We start from the raw sequence: 19,277 nt of genomic DNA, 5'->3' as shown, positions 1-19,277 counted from the left end.
TGGGTCTGAAGTGTGTGAATGTGCCATTATTAGGGAGCAGGTTCTTGGGAAACTGTAAAGTCTGAAGGTGGATGAGTCACCTGGACCAGATGGTGTACATCCCAGGGTTCTGAAAGTAGTGGCTGAAGAGATTGTAGAGGCATTAGGAATGATCTTTCAAGAATCACTAGATTCTGGAATGGTTCTGGAATGGTTCCGGAAGACTGGAAAATTGCAAATGTCACTCCACTCTTCAAGAAGGGAGAGAGGCAGAAGAAAGGTAATTATAGGCCAGGTTGCCTGATCTCAATGAGGGGTCAATTGAAACCTACCAAACGTTGAAAGGCCTTAATAGAGTGGATGTGGAGAGGATGTTTCCTATAGTGGGAGAGTCTAGGACCAGAGATCACAGCTGCAGAATAGAGAAGAATGGAGATGAGGAGGAATTTCTTTAGCCAGAGTGTGGTGAATGTTGATTGGTTTGGAAATAAAGGGATACAGGGAGAAGGCAGGAGTTTGGGGCTGTGAGGGAAAAATGGATCAGCCATGATGAAATGGCGAAGCAGACTCCATGGGCCAAATAGCCTAATTCTGCTCCTATATCTTGTGGTCTAAATTCTGGCTCTGGAAATCAGAAGGTTGGAGGTATGAGAACTGAATGTAGCTGTTCTGTAATGTGATTGCACAGTCTCTATTGAGTCTCCCCATGTTGAAAAGACATTTTAGCCAGTGAATGCTTACAATTAACTGAAAGAAGTACAAATACAGTGCCTATCTCTACAAAGTGACCTAAATTAATTATCAATATATAATACAAAATAATTGATTGCATAAGTATTCACCCTCTTTAATGTGACAGACCAAATCCTAACTGGTGCAGGCAATTGGTTTTGGAAGTCACAAAATCAGTTAAATAGAGATCACTGGTGTGCAATCAAGGTGCTTTAATTGATTGCAGTAAAACTACACCCATATCTGGAAGGTCCAGCTGCTGGTCAGTCAGTATCCTGGCAAAAACTACACCATGAAGACAGAAGAACACTCCAAGCAACACTGCGATAAGGTTATTGAAAAGCAGAAGCCAGGAGATGGATGCAAGAAAATCTCCAAGACACTGAATATCCCATGGTGTTACAATTAAAGTCAATCCATCAAGAAATGGAAAGAATATAGCACAGCTGTAATTCTAACTGGAGCAGGCCAACATCAAAAACTGAGTGACCGTGCAAGAAAGGAACAAGTGAGGGAGGCCACCAAGAGACCTACGAGAATTCTGGAAGAGTTACAAGTTTCAGTGGCTGAGATGGGAGAGACTGCACACAACTGTTGCCTGGGTGCTTCACCAATCACAGCTTTATGGGAGAGTGGCAAAGAGAAACCACTGGTGAAGAAATCTCATGAAATCTTGGCTAGAATTTGCCAGAAGGCATGTAGGAGAGGCTGAAGTCAGCTGGAAGAAAGTTCCATGGTCTGAAACCAAAACTGAGCTTTTTTGACCATCAGACTAAACACCACACACTATCAGAAACTCACCATGCCTACCGTGAAGCATGGTGGTGGCTGCATCATGCTGTGGGGATCCTTCACTGCAGCAGGCCCTGGAAGGTTTGTGAAGGTAGAGGGTAAAATGAATGTAGCAAAATACAGGGAAATCCTGGAGGAAAACGTGATACAGTCTGCAAGAGAACTGCGACTTGGGAGAAGATTTGCTTTCCAGCAAAACAATGAGCCTACACAGGAATGGCTTAAAAACAATAGAGATAATGTGCTGGAGGGGCCAAGTAAGAGTCTAGACCTCAATCCAATTGAGAATTTGTAGCTTGATTTGAAAAGGGCTGTTCACTCCCCATGCAATCTGACAGCTTGAGTAATTTTGTGGATAAAAAAAAACAATGGGGGAAAATTGCTGTATCCAAATGTTCAAAGCTGATTGAGATCTATCCACACAGACTCAAGGCTGTAATTGTTACCAAAGGTGCATCTACTAAATACTGACTGAAGGGGTGAGTATGCACTCAAATATTTTGTGTATAATAATTGTTGTAAATTTAGGTCAATTTGTAGAAATGTGTTTTCACTTTGATACAAAAGTGTCTTTTGGTTGATCAGTGTCAAAAGAGCCAAATTAAATTCACTATGATGCAATGTTGTAAAACAATAAAACATGAAAACTTCCAAGGGAGTGGTTGAACACGTTTTATGGCACTGTAAATCACTGCTTCATCCACAAAGTGTGTGTGTTAACCTTCGGGCTGGGAGAGAGGTAAAGGGGCAGATATGATGTATCAGGCAAAGATATTTAAATCTCTGCTTGGAGTTTTTTTGTAAATATTGTAAGTTATACTTTTTTCCTATTTGTAATGAACAACAGTAATTAAATAACTGATCTGTGTAAATATGGCTACACACAAAATGTTGGAGAAACTTAGGAGGTGTGAAAATGAATAGTTTATTCAATGGAAATGAATAAACTGTCAACGTTTCGGCCTCATGAAATGTCAACGTGGATACTGCACGACCTACTGAGTTTCTCCAGCATTTTGTGTATTGTAGTTCTGGATTTCCAGTATCTACAGAATCTCTTATATAAATACGGCTGGTAACTTTGTGCAATAAGGACAAGCATCATAAAACATTAATCTGCTGTCTTCTGGCTGAAGGAGTAAAGTTCTGTAAATGACAGATGTTTAATGTGAAAGGTCAGGATTTCCTTAAGGATGCTATTCAGGCAGAATCTGAATCTGCAGATGCAGAATGCAAAACGGCAAAGACAATGCAGTCACTTGGTTTTATCCTAATCATTTCCATAAGACCATAAGATATAGGAACAGAATTAGGCCATCTGATCCATTGATTCTGCTCTGCCATTCAATCATAGCTGACCCCTCCTTTTCCCTCTCCTCCTCAACCCTAGTTCTCGGCCTTCACCCCGTAACCTTTGATGCCGTGTCCTTTGAAGAACCTCTCAATCTCTGCCCTAAATATACCCAACAACCTGGCCTCCACAGCTGCATATGGCAACATATTCCACAAATTCACCACCCTTTGGCTAAAGAAATTTCTCCACATCTGTTTTGAAAGGGTGCTCCTCCATCCTGAGACTGTGCTGTCTTGTCCTAGACTTTCCCACCATGGGAAGCATCCTTTCCACATCTACTCTGTCTAGGCCTTTTAACATTTGAAAGGTCCAATGAGATCCCCCTCATTCTTTTGAATTCCAGCGAGTACAGACCCAGAGCCATCAAACGTTCCTCGTGTGATAGCCCTTTCATTCCTAGAATCATCCTTGTGAACCTCCTCTGGACCCTCTCCAATGCCAGCACATCTTTTCTAAGATGAGCCCAAAACTGTTCACAATACTCAAGGTGAGGCATCACCAGTGCCTTATAAAGCCTCAGCATCACATCCTTACTCTTGTATCCTAGACCGCTTGAAATTTGCCTTCCTCACCACTGACTCAACCTGCAAGTTAACCTTTAGGGTGTTCTGCCCAAGGACACCCAAGTCCCTTTGAATCTCAGATTTTTGGATTTTCTACCCGTTTAGAAACTGTCCACAAATTTATGTCTACTACCTAAGTGCATGACTATGAATTTTCCAACATTGTATTTCATTTGCCACTTTCTTGCCCATTTTCCTAATCTGTCCAAGTCCTTCTGCACCCTACCTGTTTCCTCAACACTACCTGCCCTTCACCAATCTTCATATCATCTGCAAACTTGGCAACAAAACTATCTATTCCATCATCTAAATCATTTATATACATCATAAAAAGATGTGGTCCCAACACCGACCCCTGCGGAACACCACTAGTCACTGGCAGTCTACCAGAAAAGGATTCTTTTATTCCCACTCGCTGCTTCCTACCAATAAGGCAATCCCTAACCATGCCAATAACTTTCCTGTAATGCCAAGGACTATTAACTTGATAAGCAGCCTTATGTGTGGCACCTTGTCAAAGGCCTTCTGAAAGTTCAACTATGCAATTTCCACTACATCCCCTTTATCTATCCTACTTATACTCTCCTCAAAGAATTCCAACAAGTTCCTCAGGCAGAATTTTCCCTGAAGGAAACCATGCTAACTTTGTACTATCTTGTCCTCTGTCACCAAGTACTCCATCACCTCATCCTTAACAATTGATTCTAACATCTTTTCAACCACCAAGGTCAGGGTAACTGGTCTATAATTTCCTTTCTGCTGCCTTCCTCCTTTCTTAAAGAGTGGAGTGACATTTGCCAGAGTCCAGTTATTTTTGAAAGATCATTTCTAATGCTACCTCTCAGAACCCTGGAGTACAGTTCATCTGGTCCAGGTGACTTATGTACCTTTAGGTCTTTCAGCTTTTTGAGCACCTTCTCTCTTGTAATAGTAACTGCACCTATTTCTCTTCCTTCACACACTACAGCATCAGGCAGGCTTAGTGTCTTCCACAGTGAAGACTGATGCAAAATACTCATTTAGTTCATCAGCCATCTTCTGCCCCCCATTATTATTTCTTCTGCCTCATTTCTAGTGGTCCTATATATACTCTCATTTCTTTTTTATTTTTAACATACTTGAAAAAGCTTTTACTATCCACTTTGATATTATTTGCTAGCTTGATTTCATATTTCATCTTTTCCCTTCCAGTGATATTTTCTTGCTCTCTGTACATTTTTTTAAAAACTGCTCAATCCTCTACCTCCCTACTAATTTTTGCTTTGTTGTATGCCCTTCGTTTTGCTTTCACAATAACTTTGACTTCCCTTGTCAGGCATGGTTGTACTATTTTACCATTAGAGTATTTCTTCATTTTTGGAATAAATATGTCCTGCACCTTCCTCATTTTCACCAGGAACGCACATCATTGCTACTCTGCTAATATCCCTGCCAGTAGCTCCTTCCAATTTACTTTGACCAACTCCTCTCTCATACCACTGTAATTTCCTTTACTCCACTGAAATGCTGCTATGTCAGACTTTACTTTCTCCCTATCAAATTTCAAGTTGAACTCAACCATATTGTGATCACTGGTTCCAAAAGTTCTTTTACTTTAAGATCCCTAATTGCCTCCGGCTTATTTCATAATACCCGATCCAGTACAGCTGATCCCCTAGTAGTCTCAATGACAAACTGCTCTAAACAGCTATCTCTTGGGCATTCAACAAACTCATTCTCTTGGGATCCATTACCAACCTGATTTTCCCATTTGACCTGCAAGTTAAAATCTCCCATAACTACCATAACATTGCCCTTTTGTCACACCTTTTATATTTCCTGTTGTAATCTGAGATCCACCTCCCAGCCACTGTTGGGAGGTCTGTAATATAACTGCTGTCAACATCTTTTTACCCTTGCTGTTTCTTAACTCAGATGAATGTTTATTAGTGTACATTACATTTTACTGATTATTTAGCACTGTTGATGTATTATTAGATAGGTCTCAGCAAAAGAATCATCAACCTTCTAATCTAGCAGCTTTGGTAGAAGTATTATGGTTTCAGGAAACCTAAGGTTCTTTTGAACATTAAAGAAGTCAGATTATGTGCTTGCAAAGTTTTCTAAAAACTATTTTTTAATCATTTTAGTAGTGACTTGGTATATAAGATCAGGTTATCAAACAAAGGAGATAATTACCAAAGATTCATGTGTGTGTCTGGGATTTGTAATATTGCAGACAGTGAGGAGGAAAGTCTAAGGCTACAGCATGGTATTGATCAGCTGGAAAGTTGAGCGGACTAATGCCAAATGGTATTTAATGTGACATTTGCAAGGTGATGCATTTGAGAAGGCCAGTGATATAGGACATTAACGGTAAATGGTAGAGTCAAAGGAATGTTTATGAACAGATGGACGTCAGGGTACTGCTCCATAGATCACTGAAAGTAGCACCATGACGTACCTTTCATCAACCATGACATAGAGGAGCATAAGCTGGCAAGTGTTTGGTGAGACCAGGTGAGGGGGAGGGTGGATGGAGTGATGAGCTGGAAGGTATTTAGACAAGTACTTAAATCATCAAGGCTGGGAGACAACGGATCAAATGTGTGTAAATGAGATTTGTATTGATAAGAATAATGGTTGGATATAGTGGGCTGAAAGTCCTCTTTCTGTATGACTTTGATTCTATAATTGTGTATCGGGCAAATAATGAAACACTGAAAATCTTAAGAAACGCTGTCTTGGCATTGGTTAAGGCAAAATATCCAAGAACATAACTTTAAATTTCATTTAATTTCTGACTCTTTATTATTCATCCCAGCTGTAAACCCACATCACTTCTCCCTAACTTTGAGTCTCAATGTCCATACTGCGACTAAAACAATACTGGAAAATTCTAGTTTGAAAAATAGTTTAGTTATGTTGCATTCATTCACCTCTTTACAATCATCAAACTTCAACAACCCCAATCTCCCTTCCTCCTACTGTACATCCTGATTCAGCAAGGTCTGGTGGTCTATCCAGAGATAATAAACCACAGAGTCCCAATACTAATAATCAGCCCCAGTATTTTACTTGCAGATAAACATTTTGTTGCATGTCTTGCGTCATTAAAAGGTAATAAATAGATAATTAGTGAAGCTTAACTTGTGAGGCTGTTCCAAGATCATTTGATTATATTGGTTGTCTGCACATACTATATAAAGTAAATGAGAAGCTGTGTAATGTATTTGCATCATATTTTTTGAATGAGCTGTACTGCTCAGCAGTAATATGCCTTTTTACTTTTTAGCGTCCTATTACAGCCATCTGTTGGGGTCATCGTGACTCCCGCTTGTTCCTGTCTTCTGGACCTGCCTTGTATGTTGTTCGTGTGGAGCACAGGATTGCCAACTTGCAATTATTGTGTCAGCAGGCAATTGTCATTTCTCTTCGTGATGAAAAAGACTTCAGTAAATTAACACTTCCACCTCGTCTTTGTTCATACCTCACTGCTGCCTTTGTATCAACAATTAAGGTATTTACTATTATTAAAAACATTAAATTGCAGTCCTTACAGTGAGTATTGAATGTTGTGAGAGGTTAAAAATTATGCGGCATCAAAGATGTTACTTTCATTTACGTAATGGAATTGATGCAAGATATATATACCGGATGTATTTACCTGTATACACTACATACCTCTAGAATAGGTCCAGATATCTAGCCGTGTATTATGTAATCACATGGTGTTGTGTAAAAACTCTTTGTGGGTGTTACTGCTTGATTTGCCCAGCAGATTCATTACTAAAACCATTATATCATCCCAGATTATTAATGCAGAAGATAGATTTTTCACATCTACTGCTTTCTAAATATAGATAACCTGTTTTCAAGCATGGTGAAAATGGCATTTGCTAATTCTGTGTTCAGCCATCACTTTCAATCTAATGTCTTATAAAATTAAATATTGTTATCCATTACTTATCCCTGTAATAACTTAGTTAGAAAGAAGTTGCCTATGGTCTACCTTTAAGGATCATTGTAGGAAACATCAAAATGGGCTATGAACTTAGCAATTTTGTCTCAATCTTCTGTAGTGTTATTTTTGAGATCCCAAAAGTTAAAATGGTGTTCTCCACTTCTGAAGCTTGGACAGTTATTAACCACCATTATTCATGAACATAGAGCAGAACAATAAAGCACAGGAATAATCCTTTTAGCCCAAGATGTCTGTGCTGAACATGATATCAGATTAAACTAAGCCTATCTGTCCGTACGTGATCAATGTCCTTCCATTTCCTGCATGTTCATGTGCCCGTCTTAAGTGCTTCGTAAAACCATTATTTCATCTGCTTCCAACACCACTCTTCACAGCACATTCCAAGCAAATGTGCCCCCTCTCACCTTACTGCACATTTTGTTTAAACTTTCCCCCCTCTTGCTTTATGGCATAGATCTGGTAAAGTACTTATTACATTCCCATTTCATCATCTATGCCAAGAGCAAGAAGGGTACAAGAGACTGATGGAAGGGCCTTAACTGTTTGTTTCCCTCCATAGATCTTGCCTGACTCACTGAATTCCTCCAACGATTTTGTATATTGCAAAACAATGCAGGTGATATAATCTGAAACAAGAAATAAACTGCTGGAGGAACTTAGCAGGTTGAGCAGCATCTGTGGAAACAAGGGGCCTTTGCCATCACCGTTGCTGTTCAACTCCTAGAGTAAGAATTTGGTACCAACTGAGTTTGACCCATACCGAATTCCAATCTTTATCCCCACCTGATAGTCAGCTGTTGGCAAAAGATGTTGTTTTCAAATTATTGGGGATTTACTGAAATAAATTTTCACTACCACTCTTTAGAAACATTTTCCATAAGTGAAGGTTGCTGCTTGACTATTGGGAGAAAACCTTGTGCCACAATAGGTAAAAATTATAGAATTGGTTCTTCAAGTTCTCACTCTTGCAACTCCTTTCTTCTTTCTTTTTCAATCTTTTTATAATTTTCAAATTCATATACATAACAACAGTAATAGTGCAAAGAGATTGGGATTACATCATTGATAATTGCATATGTGAAAATAAACTAGAAATAACATAAGTATACTAAGCTTCCCAAACTCTAAATGTAATTAAACATGATTTGAAAAAAGTGAAAAAATATCAAAAGGGAAAAAAAACCCAAAATCGAAAAAAAAAGGAAAAAAAAAAGTATACTAAACTAAACAAAGCTGGGCTATTATATTACATCAGATAGAATCATTAATGTCATTAGTTCTGCTCCTCTATCCATATATTTAAGGTTAATAAAAGGAATTCGGAAAGGTCACATTACATCATATGAAAGTGTTGAATAAATGGTCTCCAAGTTGCTTCATATTTAACCGAAGGGTCAAAAGTGACACTTCTGATTTTTTCTAAACTTAAGCATGATATAGTTTGGGAAAACCATTGAAGAATAGTAGGAGGGTTAATCACTTTCCAATTTAACAGAATAGATTTCCAGCTATTAATGTAGCAAAAACAATCATCCGATGAGTTGAGGAGGATAAATAACTATGTTCCATCATTGGTAAGCCAAAAATTGCAGTAGTAGGATGAGGTTGTATATCAATGTGCAAAGCTGTTGAAATAGTATCAAAAATATCTTTCCAGTATTTTTCCAAAAGTGGTCAAGAACAGAACATGTGGGTCATAGAAGCTACCGCAGAATGACATCTATCACAGACAGGATTTATATGAGAGTAAAAACGAGCTAGTTTATCTTTATCTAGTTTATGCATAGGGACATGTGGGTCCTATGCATCACCTTAAATTGTATTAACGCATGTTTAACGCATGTTTAGCACATATAGAGGAAAAGCTAACTAATTGAAAAATTTTCTCCCAATTCTCTATTGGTAATACAAGTTGAAGTTCCCTTTCTTTCCCATTCATTTTTAATTTTATTAGATATACTTGGCTATATTTTCATAATCATATCATAGTAGTTATTAAACCCTTCTGATAAGGGTTTAAACCTAGAACTTTTTCCGTGATATCAGTTGGATATGAAGTCGGAAAAGTAGATAAAGTAGTATTCAAAAAGTTTCTAATTTGTAAGTATCTAAAGAAAAATGGGATCTGGGCAAATTATATCTATTAGATAACTGTTCAAAAGACCATAGAACCATAGAACATTACTGCACAGAAACAGGCCTTTTGGCCCTTCTTGGCTGTGCTGAACCATTTTTCTGCCTCGTCCCACTGACCTGCACCTGGCCCATATCCCTCCATACACCTCTCATCCATGTACCTGTCCAAGTTTTTCTTAAATGTTAAAAGTGAGCCCGCATTTACCACTTCATTTGGCAGCTCATTCCACACTCCCACCACTCTGTGTGAAGAAGCCCCCCTAATGTTCCCTTTAAACATTTCACCCTTAACCCATGTCCTCTGGTTTTTTTCTCCCCTAGCCTCAGTGGAAAAAGCCTGCTTGCATTCACTCTATCTATACTCATCGTAATTTTATATACCTCTATCAAGTCTCCCCTCATTCTTCTACGCTCCAGGGAATAAAGTCCTAATTTATTCAACCTTTCTCTGTAACTTAAGTTTCTCAAGTCTCGGCAACATCCTTGAAAACCTTCTCTGCACTCTTTCAACCTTATTAATATCCTTCCTGTAATTCGGTGACCAAAACTGCACACGGTACTGCAAATTCGTCCTCACCAATGCATTATACAACCTCACCATAACATTACAACTCTTATACTCAGTACTTTGATTTATAAAGGCCAATGTACCAAAAGCTTTCTTTACTACCCTATCTACCTGTGATGCCATTTTTAGGGAATTTTGTGTCTGTATTCCCAGATTTCTCTGTTCTACTGCTCTCCTCAGTGCCCTACCTTGTATATACTACCTTAGGTTTTCCTCCCAAAGTGCAATACCTCACACTTGTCTGTATTAAACTCCATCTGCCATTTTTCAGCCCATTTTTCCAGCTGGTCCAGATCCCTCTGCAAGCTTTGAAAACCTTCCTCACTGTCCACTACACCTCCAATCTTTGTATCATCAGCAAACTTGCTGATCCAATTTACCACATTATCATCCAGATCATTGATATAGATGACAAATAACAATGGACCCAGCACTGATTGCTGTGGCACACCACTAGTCACAGGCCTCCACTCAGAGAAGCAATCCTCCACTATCACATTCTGACTTCTCCCATTGAGCCAATGTCTAATCCAATTTACTTACCTCACCATGTGTACCTAGTTTCTGAATATTCCTAACTAACCTCCCATGTGGGACCTTGTCAGAGGCCTTACTGAAGTCCATGTAGACAACATCCACTGCCTTCCCTTCATCCACTTCCCTTGTAGCCTCCTCAAAAAACTCTAATAGATTTGTTAAGCGTGACCTACCACACACAAAGCTGTGTTGACTCTCCCTAATAAGTCCTTGTCTATCTAAATACTTGTAGATCCTATCTCCTAGTACTCCTTCCAATAATTTACCTACTACCAGTGTCAAACTTACTGGCCTATAATTTCCCGGATTACTTTTAGAGCCTTTTTTAAACAATGGAACAACATGAGCTATCCTCCAATCCTCCGGCACCTCACCTGTAGATACTGACATTTTAAATGTATTTGCCAGGACCCCTGCAATTTCAACGTTAGTCTCCTTCAAGGTCAAAGAGAATACCCTGTCAGGTCCTGGGGATTTATCTACTCTGATTTGCTCAAGATAGCAAGCACCTCCTCCTCTTCAATCTGGATAGGTTCCATGACCTCACTATCCGTTTGCCTTATTTCCATTGACTCCATGCCAGTTTCCTTAAAAAAAAAAAACCCATTTAAGATCTCCCCCATTTCTTTTGGTTCCATACATAGCCGGCCACTCTGATCTTCAAGAGGACCAACTTTATTCCTGGGCTGGCAGGACTTTCATATGAAGAAAGACTGGATCGACTAGGCTTATACTCATTGGAATTTAGAAGATTGAGGGGGGATCTTATTGAAACGTATAAAATTCTAAAGGGATTGGACAGGCCAGATGCAGGAAGATTGTTTCCAATGTTGGGGAAGTCCAGAACGAGGGGTCACAGTTTAAGGATAAAGGGGAAGCCTTTTAGGACCGAGATGAAGAAAAACTTCTTCACACAGAGAGTGGTGAATCTGTGGAATTCTCTGCCACAGGAAACAGTTGAGGCCGGTTCATTGGCTATATTTAAGAGGAAGTTAGATATGGCCCTTGTGGCTAAAGGGATCGGGGGTATGGAGAGAAAGCAGGTACAGGGTTCAGAGTTGGATGATCAGCCATGATCATACTGAATGGCGGTGCAGGCTCAAAGGGCCGAATAGCCTACTTCTGCACCTATTTTCTATGTTTCTATCCCTTGCTATCCATTTGCTCATAATATAACTGTAGAAGCTCTTTGGATTATCCTTCACCTTGACTGCCAAAGCTACGTCATGCCTTTTAGCCCTCCTGATTTCTTTCTTAAGTATGTTTTTGCACTTTTTATACTCCAGTACCTTATTTGCTCCATTTCCTATACATGTCATACATCTCTCTCATCTTCTTTATTGGAGTTCCAATATCCCTAGAGAACCAAGGTTCCTTATCCTTATTCACTTTGCCTTTAATCAGGAACTTTGCCTTTAACAGGAACATACAAACTCTGCACTCTCAAAATTTCTCCTTTGAAGGCCTCCCACTTCCCAACGATATCCTTGCTAGAGAACAACCTGTCCCAATCCACACTTTTTAGATCCTTTCTCATTTCTTCAAATTTGACCTTTTTCCAGTTTAGAACCTCAACCCGAGGACCAGATCTAACTTTATCCATGATCAAGTTGAAACTAATGGTGTTGTGATCACTGGAACCAAAGTGTTTCCCTACACACACTTCCGTCACCTGTCCTAACTCATTTCCTAATACAAGATATAATATTGCATCCTCTCTAGTCAGTACCTCTATATATTAATTTAGAAAACTTTCCTGGACATATTTTACAAACTCTAGCCCGTCTAGACCTTTAACAGTATGAAACAGACATGAATCAGTTATCCAAAAATAAGTCGCAAAATCATATTATGCCCTTCATTTTCCATCTCAAAAAGGCTTGATCCAATACAGGGTTGGAAAAAAAATTCGATGTAATAGGGCTTGATAGGATAAATTTATTCAAACCAAAAAATTTATGAAACTGAAACCATATTCGTAGTTTATATTTAATTGCTGGATGAGCCATTTGTTTATTCAGTTTAGAAAGAACAAAGAGAAGTGAAGTCCCTAAAATAGAAACCAATGAAAACCCTATGTACAAATGTACAGATTTACATTCAAGGTTTACCCGTTGCGGACTTGGAATTATATCCAAATTCTGTGTCCAAAATATTAAATATCAGATATTAATTGCCCAATAATAAAATCTTAAATTTGGTAATGCCAAACCACCATCCTTTTTAGACTTATGTAAGTATTCTTTATTTAACCTAGGATTTTTATTTTGCCATATCTATGAAGAAATCTTAGAGTCAATAGTATCAAAAAAGGATTTAGGAATAAAAATTGGTACCGTTTGAAATAGATATAAAAATTTAGGTAGAATAATCATCTTAATAGCATTGATTCGACCAATCAGTGATAAAGACAATGGGGATCATTTAGTAAGCAATTGATTAACCTGATCAATTAAAGGTAAAAAAAAATTGACCTTAAATAAATCCTTAAATTTCTTAGTAATTTTAACACCCAGATAAGTAAAATAGTCAGTAACCAATCTGAATGGTGAACGTCTATAAATTGGAACCTGCATGTTTAATGGGAAGAGTTCACTCTTATTAAGATTCACTTTGTAGCCAGAAAAATTACTAAACTGAGCAAGCAGGGATATTACTGTAGGAATGGATTTCTCAGGATTAGAGATGTATAGTAACAAATCATCTGTGTTACGTATCCAGTAACTGGATCACTTACCAGCAAAGATAGAGAGGTCCACTGAAGTCTGATGGTACCATTTTTAAACGTTTTTATTTATAAAGGGGGCACAAAAAGGAAGGTTAATACAAACATTCAGATACCATAAGTCGTCAATACTCAATCTACAGCGCAGGTATAGTAATGATCAATCAGAAATAAGCTCTATCGTTGTCTAGGGGATAATATCTTGTCCATTTGGAAAAAATATAACAGTCATTCAAAAGTCGGCAGGCTTCAGCCTTCTGGGAACTGCTGAGTTTCCCGTGTTGGAGAGAGAGAGATTGGTGAGAAAAGGAACACTTGCCCAGGTCCTTACGAAGCAAAGCTGTGGAACCAGGAGAGCAGGCTTTCCTGTTGTTAGTTAAAAGCGATTGTCCGTGATTCCAGCCACAGACTCCCGATTCGGAATCTAACGCACATGGCTTCCTTCAAAATGGCTTCCCGCTACGACGGGATCGCTATCGTGTCTCCTCGGTGCGTCTAAAGGGGTCTCCCCCAGACTCTCCTTTATACTTCCTCACGGGATCGCAGGTGTCAATCTCTCTCTCAACCAGCCCACTTTGCCCGAGGGCTTTACATGTGGTCTTCATGAGACAATGGTCAGGGTCGCTTTATTCTGCATCCCGGACGTGGTATTCAGCACGTCTCCCTCTCTCTCCCATTTCCGGTGTCTATTCAGCACGTCTCTCTCTCTCTTGGGTCATTGACCCCCCCCCCCCCCCCCCTTCACTAGGGCTCTTGCGATTCTCGCAAAGGAGGGGGCTGGTATCATAACACCTCCGCTCTTAAATGTTTTTTTTTACCAGCGGTTAAAAACAGTGGTATAGCGTCTTACAGGATTTTTGGAACCTACCACCATACACAAGCTTTTCTTTTCACAGAGTACTACTGTTATACATTCAAGTCAGTATCTAAGCAGTTAACGATTACAGTGTCCCTTGCTTTAATATCTTAACACCGCGTACCGTACTGAAAATCTTGTAGCATCAGACTTCAATTAACCGTCGCCTCTTTTTCGGGGAGTCCCCCCGTGGGGAACTTGAGTAATTTGGCGTGGTGAACTCCCGCCCGTCTCGTTCATCGGGGTCATCGTATCAACACCACTTAGACCATTTTCACCCAATTCTGTAATTTTACCCAGGCGGCTGGCCCTTTTGTCAGGACCATGCAGGCTGATGGGTTTCAGTTCGAACCTTTCCCTCAGGCCGCATTTAAATTCCGGCTTTTTCACAGCGCTCTCTTGAATAACAACAGCGTGTGGGGCACCTTTACATTCCAAATCAACCGGTAATCGATGCGCAGGCACCGCGTTCCCAAGCACTCGTTTCTGTAGCTTGGTTGCTTCTTCTGACACCAATTTAAACTCTAAATTTTCTTCATTCGATTTGGGAACTACAAACTTCCCGTTCCCTTCAATAATTATGTTTATTCCCCCATGGTCGAGTTCCACTTTAAGGTTCACCACCCCTTCGTGTACCAACACCTGGGAACCCTCTCTTCCCCCAATTACCAGGGTTAACCCTGTCTTCACTAAACCCAGTCCATCTGACCCACAGGGACTGCAATCCTCTTCAACTGAATCAAATACCTCAGACTTGTTCTGAGCTCCATTACTAGGTTCAGTACCACGTGCATCCACATCTTGGACACACTCAAACGGGACATCTGCCTCTCCCAGGCTTTCAATACCCGTACCCTTTTCAGATTCCAAATTCCCCTGATCCTCCCAGTTCCTCTCTGGGCAACTCCCTTCTGGAGTAAACTCAACCCCGCGGGCTGAAACAACCTCGTCTGCCAACCCAGTGGACCTCTCCAAGGTAATGGCATCCTTTTCATCTAGAACTGCCTTCATCTCATTATCGGGAACACCTTGATAACTCACAACTTCTTCAAACAGGGCTGCCACCCCCGACAGATCATCCATGTCCAACTCTGGACCTTTTAACAGCTTCTCCCGTCTCTCATCTTTATTTCCTACCTCTAGGACCTTTCTCTTCGCTAAGGGCATATCTCACTCCTCTCCCTTAACCCCTTTTACTTTACTACTCTTCGGTTTACCACCCTCAGAACCCCCGTGGTACAGGGTCGGTAGGACCGTCTCGGCCAAATCAATACTGGCCAGATTTAAACTGCTCGCTTTCTCAGCTGCCTTTCTCGACAGGCTGCGAATGCTCGCGCCTGTGGTACAGACTGGAGATGCGAGGGGCGGGGCTGCAATCCTCACAGGCGGTTTGAGCCGGGTCCAAACTTGTCCCCTGGCTAAATCATTTCCGAGGAGGACGTCCGCATCAGTTCTCGGAAATTCTGCTGGCACCCCTATTTCGACTGGTCCAGATACCAGCTCACAATCCATAATTACCTGATGTAGGGGCACCATTTCTATTCTTGTACCTATCCCCTTCACGGCGACCATTCCCCTTCCCCGACTGAAATCTAGTATCTCACGGCGGATCAACGACAGCTCCACCCCGGTGTCTCGCCAGATTCGGACAGGAATGGGTGGGTCTCCCCCCCCTTCACGGACACGGTTCCGGGTGACAGCCAGGTCTCTGACCCTTCTCGTACTCTGTCTACCCGGGGCTCTCTATTCGATTTACTGATTACCACAGCACACCCGATAGGGACCGCTGCTCTCCCTGTTTCTGGCTCCTTTCTCGGAGCAAAGCACCTAGAGGCAATATGTCCTCCCTTCCCACAATTAAAACAGGTCAAGCCCGGAAATCTCGGGCCGCCTGGCCTTTCCCCCACAACCTTACCACTAGCTCCCGGCGGGACCTCTGCCTCAGCCGGCGGACTTTCCCTACCGTTCCGACGGTCTCTCGGGTAACCTTTTGGTGAGGAAATCTTTAGCCTGTGGGTTAGGGCATATTCATCTGCGAACCTAGCAATTTCTGAGATGGACTTATTCGCCTTCTCATTCAAATACATCCAGATCTCCTCCGGAACACACCCTTTTAATTCCTCAATCAGAAATAACTTCCTGATATGCCCATTAACCCCGTCCACCTGTTCCGCGGTGCACCAACGGTCCAAGAGCACACCCTTTTCGTAGGCTAGCTTGATTCCACCCTTGGATACGTTTGATTCCACCCTTTCCGTAAATTTCGGAACCTTTGTCTATACGCTTCAGGTACTAGCTCGTAACTCCGGAGAATGGCCTCTTTTACTTTGGCATAATTTTCCGCTTCCCCTTCCTCGACGGCCAAGGCCGCATATGCTCGTTGTGCCTTCCCCTTTAACACACTTTGTAACAACGCCACCCACTGCTCTTTGGGCCACTTCTGATTTACTGCCACCTTTTCAAAAAGCAAGAAATAACTATCAACATCCGACTCTTCGAATGGAGGTACTACCCTCAACTCCCGACTAACATTAAACCTCTCCTCTCGATCTAACCCTAGATCTCTTCGCTCTTTCTTTAACTTTTCCATCTCCAAGTCATGTTCCCTCTGTTCAAGTCTGTCCTCATACTCTCTTTGCTTTTCGGCTCGTTCCCTCTTGTTCTCGGCTCGTTCCCTCTCATTCTCGGCTACTTCTAGCTCTTTTAGCTGAATTTCATGCTGTCTTTGCTTTTCAGCTTGGTCCCGCTCTTTTCCCACCTCTAACGTCTTTAGTTGGAGCTCCTGGTCCCGTTTCACCTCTAACTCCTTTATGTGGAATGCCTGCTCCCTTTCTTTCTCAGCCCTTTCTTTCTCTCTCTCAGCCCATTCTTTCTCTCTCTCAGCCGCTTCCAGCTGCTTCATTTAAATTCATGTTCCTAACTTAATTTCTCCAACTCTAGCTGATCCATTCCACTCGCTGGTACTTTTTCAGGGATATTTTCCAAGACCCCAGCTTCGAACACTTTCTTCCCAATGTAATACCGAGTTATGACCCCTCGCACCTCCCGCTTTTTCATGGACGACCTCACTTCTACGAGGTCCAATCCCTTCGCCAAATTTAACAAGTCTGATTTGGTGGCCGCCTCTAGCGCCTCCACAGTCGGGTTTTTCATAAATTCATCCACGTCCATCTTTGCTGGTTTCCCGTCTGGCTACCCGTGTACCAGATCCAATTTATTTTTTTAATTTTTTTTTGACTTACAAACCTGATTCACTGCCCTCCCAATTAGGTTTCAAATCTCGAGACGAGGCACCCAAGTTGTTACGTATCCCATAACTGGATCACTTACCAGCAAAGATAGAGAGGTCCACTGAAGTCTGATGGTACCATTTTTAAACGTTTTTATTTATAAAGGGGGCACAAAAAGGAAGGTTAATACAAACATTCAGATACCATAAGTCGTCAATACTCAATCTACAGCGCAGGTATAGTAATGATCAATCAGAAATAAGCTCTATCGTTGTCTAGGGGATAATACCTTGTCCATTTGGAAAAAAATATAACAGTCATTCAAAAGTCAGCAGGCTTCAGCCTTCTGGGAACCGCTGGGTTTCCCGTGTTGGAAAGAGAGCGAGAGATTGGTGAGAAAAGGAACACTTGCCCAGGTCCTTACGAAGCAAAGCTGTGGAACCAGGAGAGCAGGCTTTCCTGTTGTTAGTTAAAAGCGATTGTCCGTGATTCCAGCCACAGACTCCCGATTCAGAATATAATGCACGTGGCTTCCTTCAAAATGGCTTCCCGCTACGACGGAATCGCTATCGTGTCTCCTCGGTGCGTCTAAAGGGGTCGTCCCCCCCAGACTCTCCTTTATACTTCCTCACGGGATCACAGGTGTCAATCTCTCTCTCAACCAGCCCACTTTGCCCGAGGGCTTTACACGTGGTCTTCATGAGACAATGGTCAGGGTCGCTTTATTCTGCATCCCGGACGTGGTATTCAGCACGTCTCCCTCTCTCTCCCATTTCCGGTGTCTATTCAGCACATCTCTCTCTCTCTTGGGTCATTGACCCCCCCCCCCTTCACTAGGGCTCTTGCGATTCTCGCAAAGGAGGGGGCTGGTATCATAACATCTGCATATAGTGATAACTTATGTATCTCATTCCCACGGGTAATACTAAGTATATAAGGTGAGTCTCGAATAGCAATAACTAAAGGTTCCAAGGCAATATCAAATAATAATGGTCTAAGAGGACTGTCCTGCTTGGTGCCTTGAAACAACTGAAAAAAGGGAGATTTTTGATTATTGGTAAATACCGAAGCCAAAGGGTGTATGGTATGTCAGTTTAATCCAAGATATAAATTTCGGGCTGAAATTAAATTTCTCAAGCATACTAAATAAATATGTCCATTCAACTCTGTCAAACGCTTTCTCAGCATCCAGTGAAATGACATATTCTGGAGTAGGAATGTAAACAAAATTCATTAGTCTCCTAATATTAAAGGACGAATAATGATTTTTAATAAATCCAGTCTGATCAATAGAAATAATTTGAGGCAATGCATTCTCCAATCTGGTCGCCAGAATTTTAGAAAAAATCTTGGAATCCACATTCAGCAAGGATATGGGCCTATATGATGCACATTCAGTAGGATCCTGATCTTTTTTGAGAATTAGGGAAATAGATGCTTTATAAAAAGATTGTGGTAATTTACCTATAAATAATGGATCCTTAAAGATTCTGCATAACCAAGGGGAAAGTATAGTAGAAAAGGATTTTTTAAAATTCTACTGTATAGCTGACCAGACCAGGTGCTTTACCTGAATTCATTGAAGAAATAGCATTCTTTATTTCTTCTTCCATGACAGCTGCATCTAATGTTAAACATTCATTGGGTGGTAGTTTCAGAATATTCAATTTCATTAAAAACTCATGCATTATAGTAAGGAAATTCTGATTGATATAAAGAAGTGTAAAATTCTTGAAAAGCTTTCTTTAGCTCATTATGATTAACCATCTGAATTTACGAATCTTAATTATCTGGCGTTTAACTGAAGCAGTTTTCAATTGATTAGCCATTAATTTACCAGA

At 40.9% G+C, this 19,277-nt stretch overlaps 1 protein-coding gene across 1 annotated transcript in view; it reads left to right on the top strand.

Annotated features, from left to right (window-relative positions):
* The window catches only part of tulp4a (TUB like protein 4a), a 197,762-nt gene that overhangs the window by 99,171 nt on the left and 79,314 nt on the right, over positions 1-19,277 (top strand). Inside the window, exon 7 of the mRNA XM_073051677.1 lies at positions 6,695-6,919. Within this exon, the coding sequence (XP_072907778.1) occupies positions 6,695-6,919 (225 nt within the window). The remainder of the gene's footprint in view (positions 1-6,694; positions 6,920-19,277) is intronic.

This window comes from Hemitrygon akajei, chromosome 7, assembly GCF_048418815.1.
Source record: "Hemitrygon akajei chromosome 7, sHemAka1.3, whole genome shotgun sequence".
Classification (NCBI taxonomy): Eukaryota; Metazoa; Chordata; class Chondrichthyes; order Myliobatiformes; family Dasyatidae; genus Hemitrygon; species Hemitrygon akajei.
Note: the sequence above shows the minus strand (reverse complement) of the source record. Positions and strands in the feature narration are given on the sequence as shown.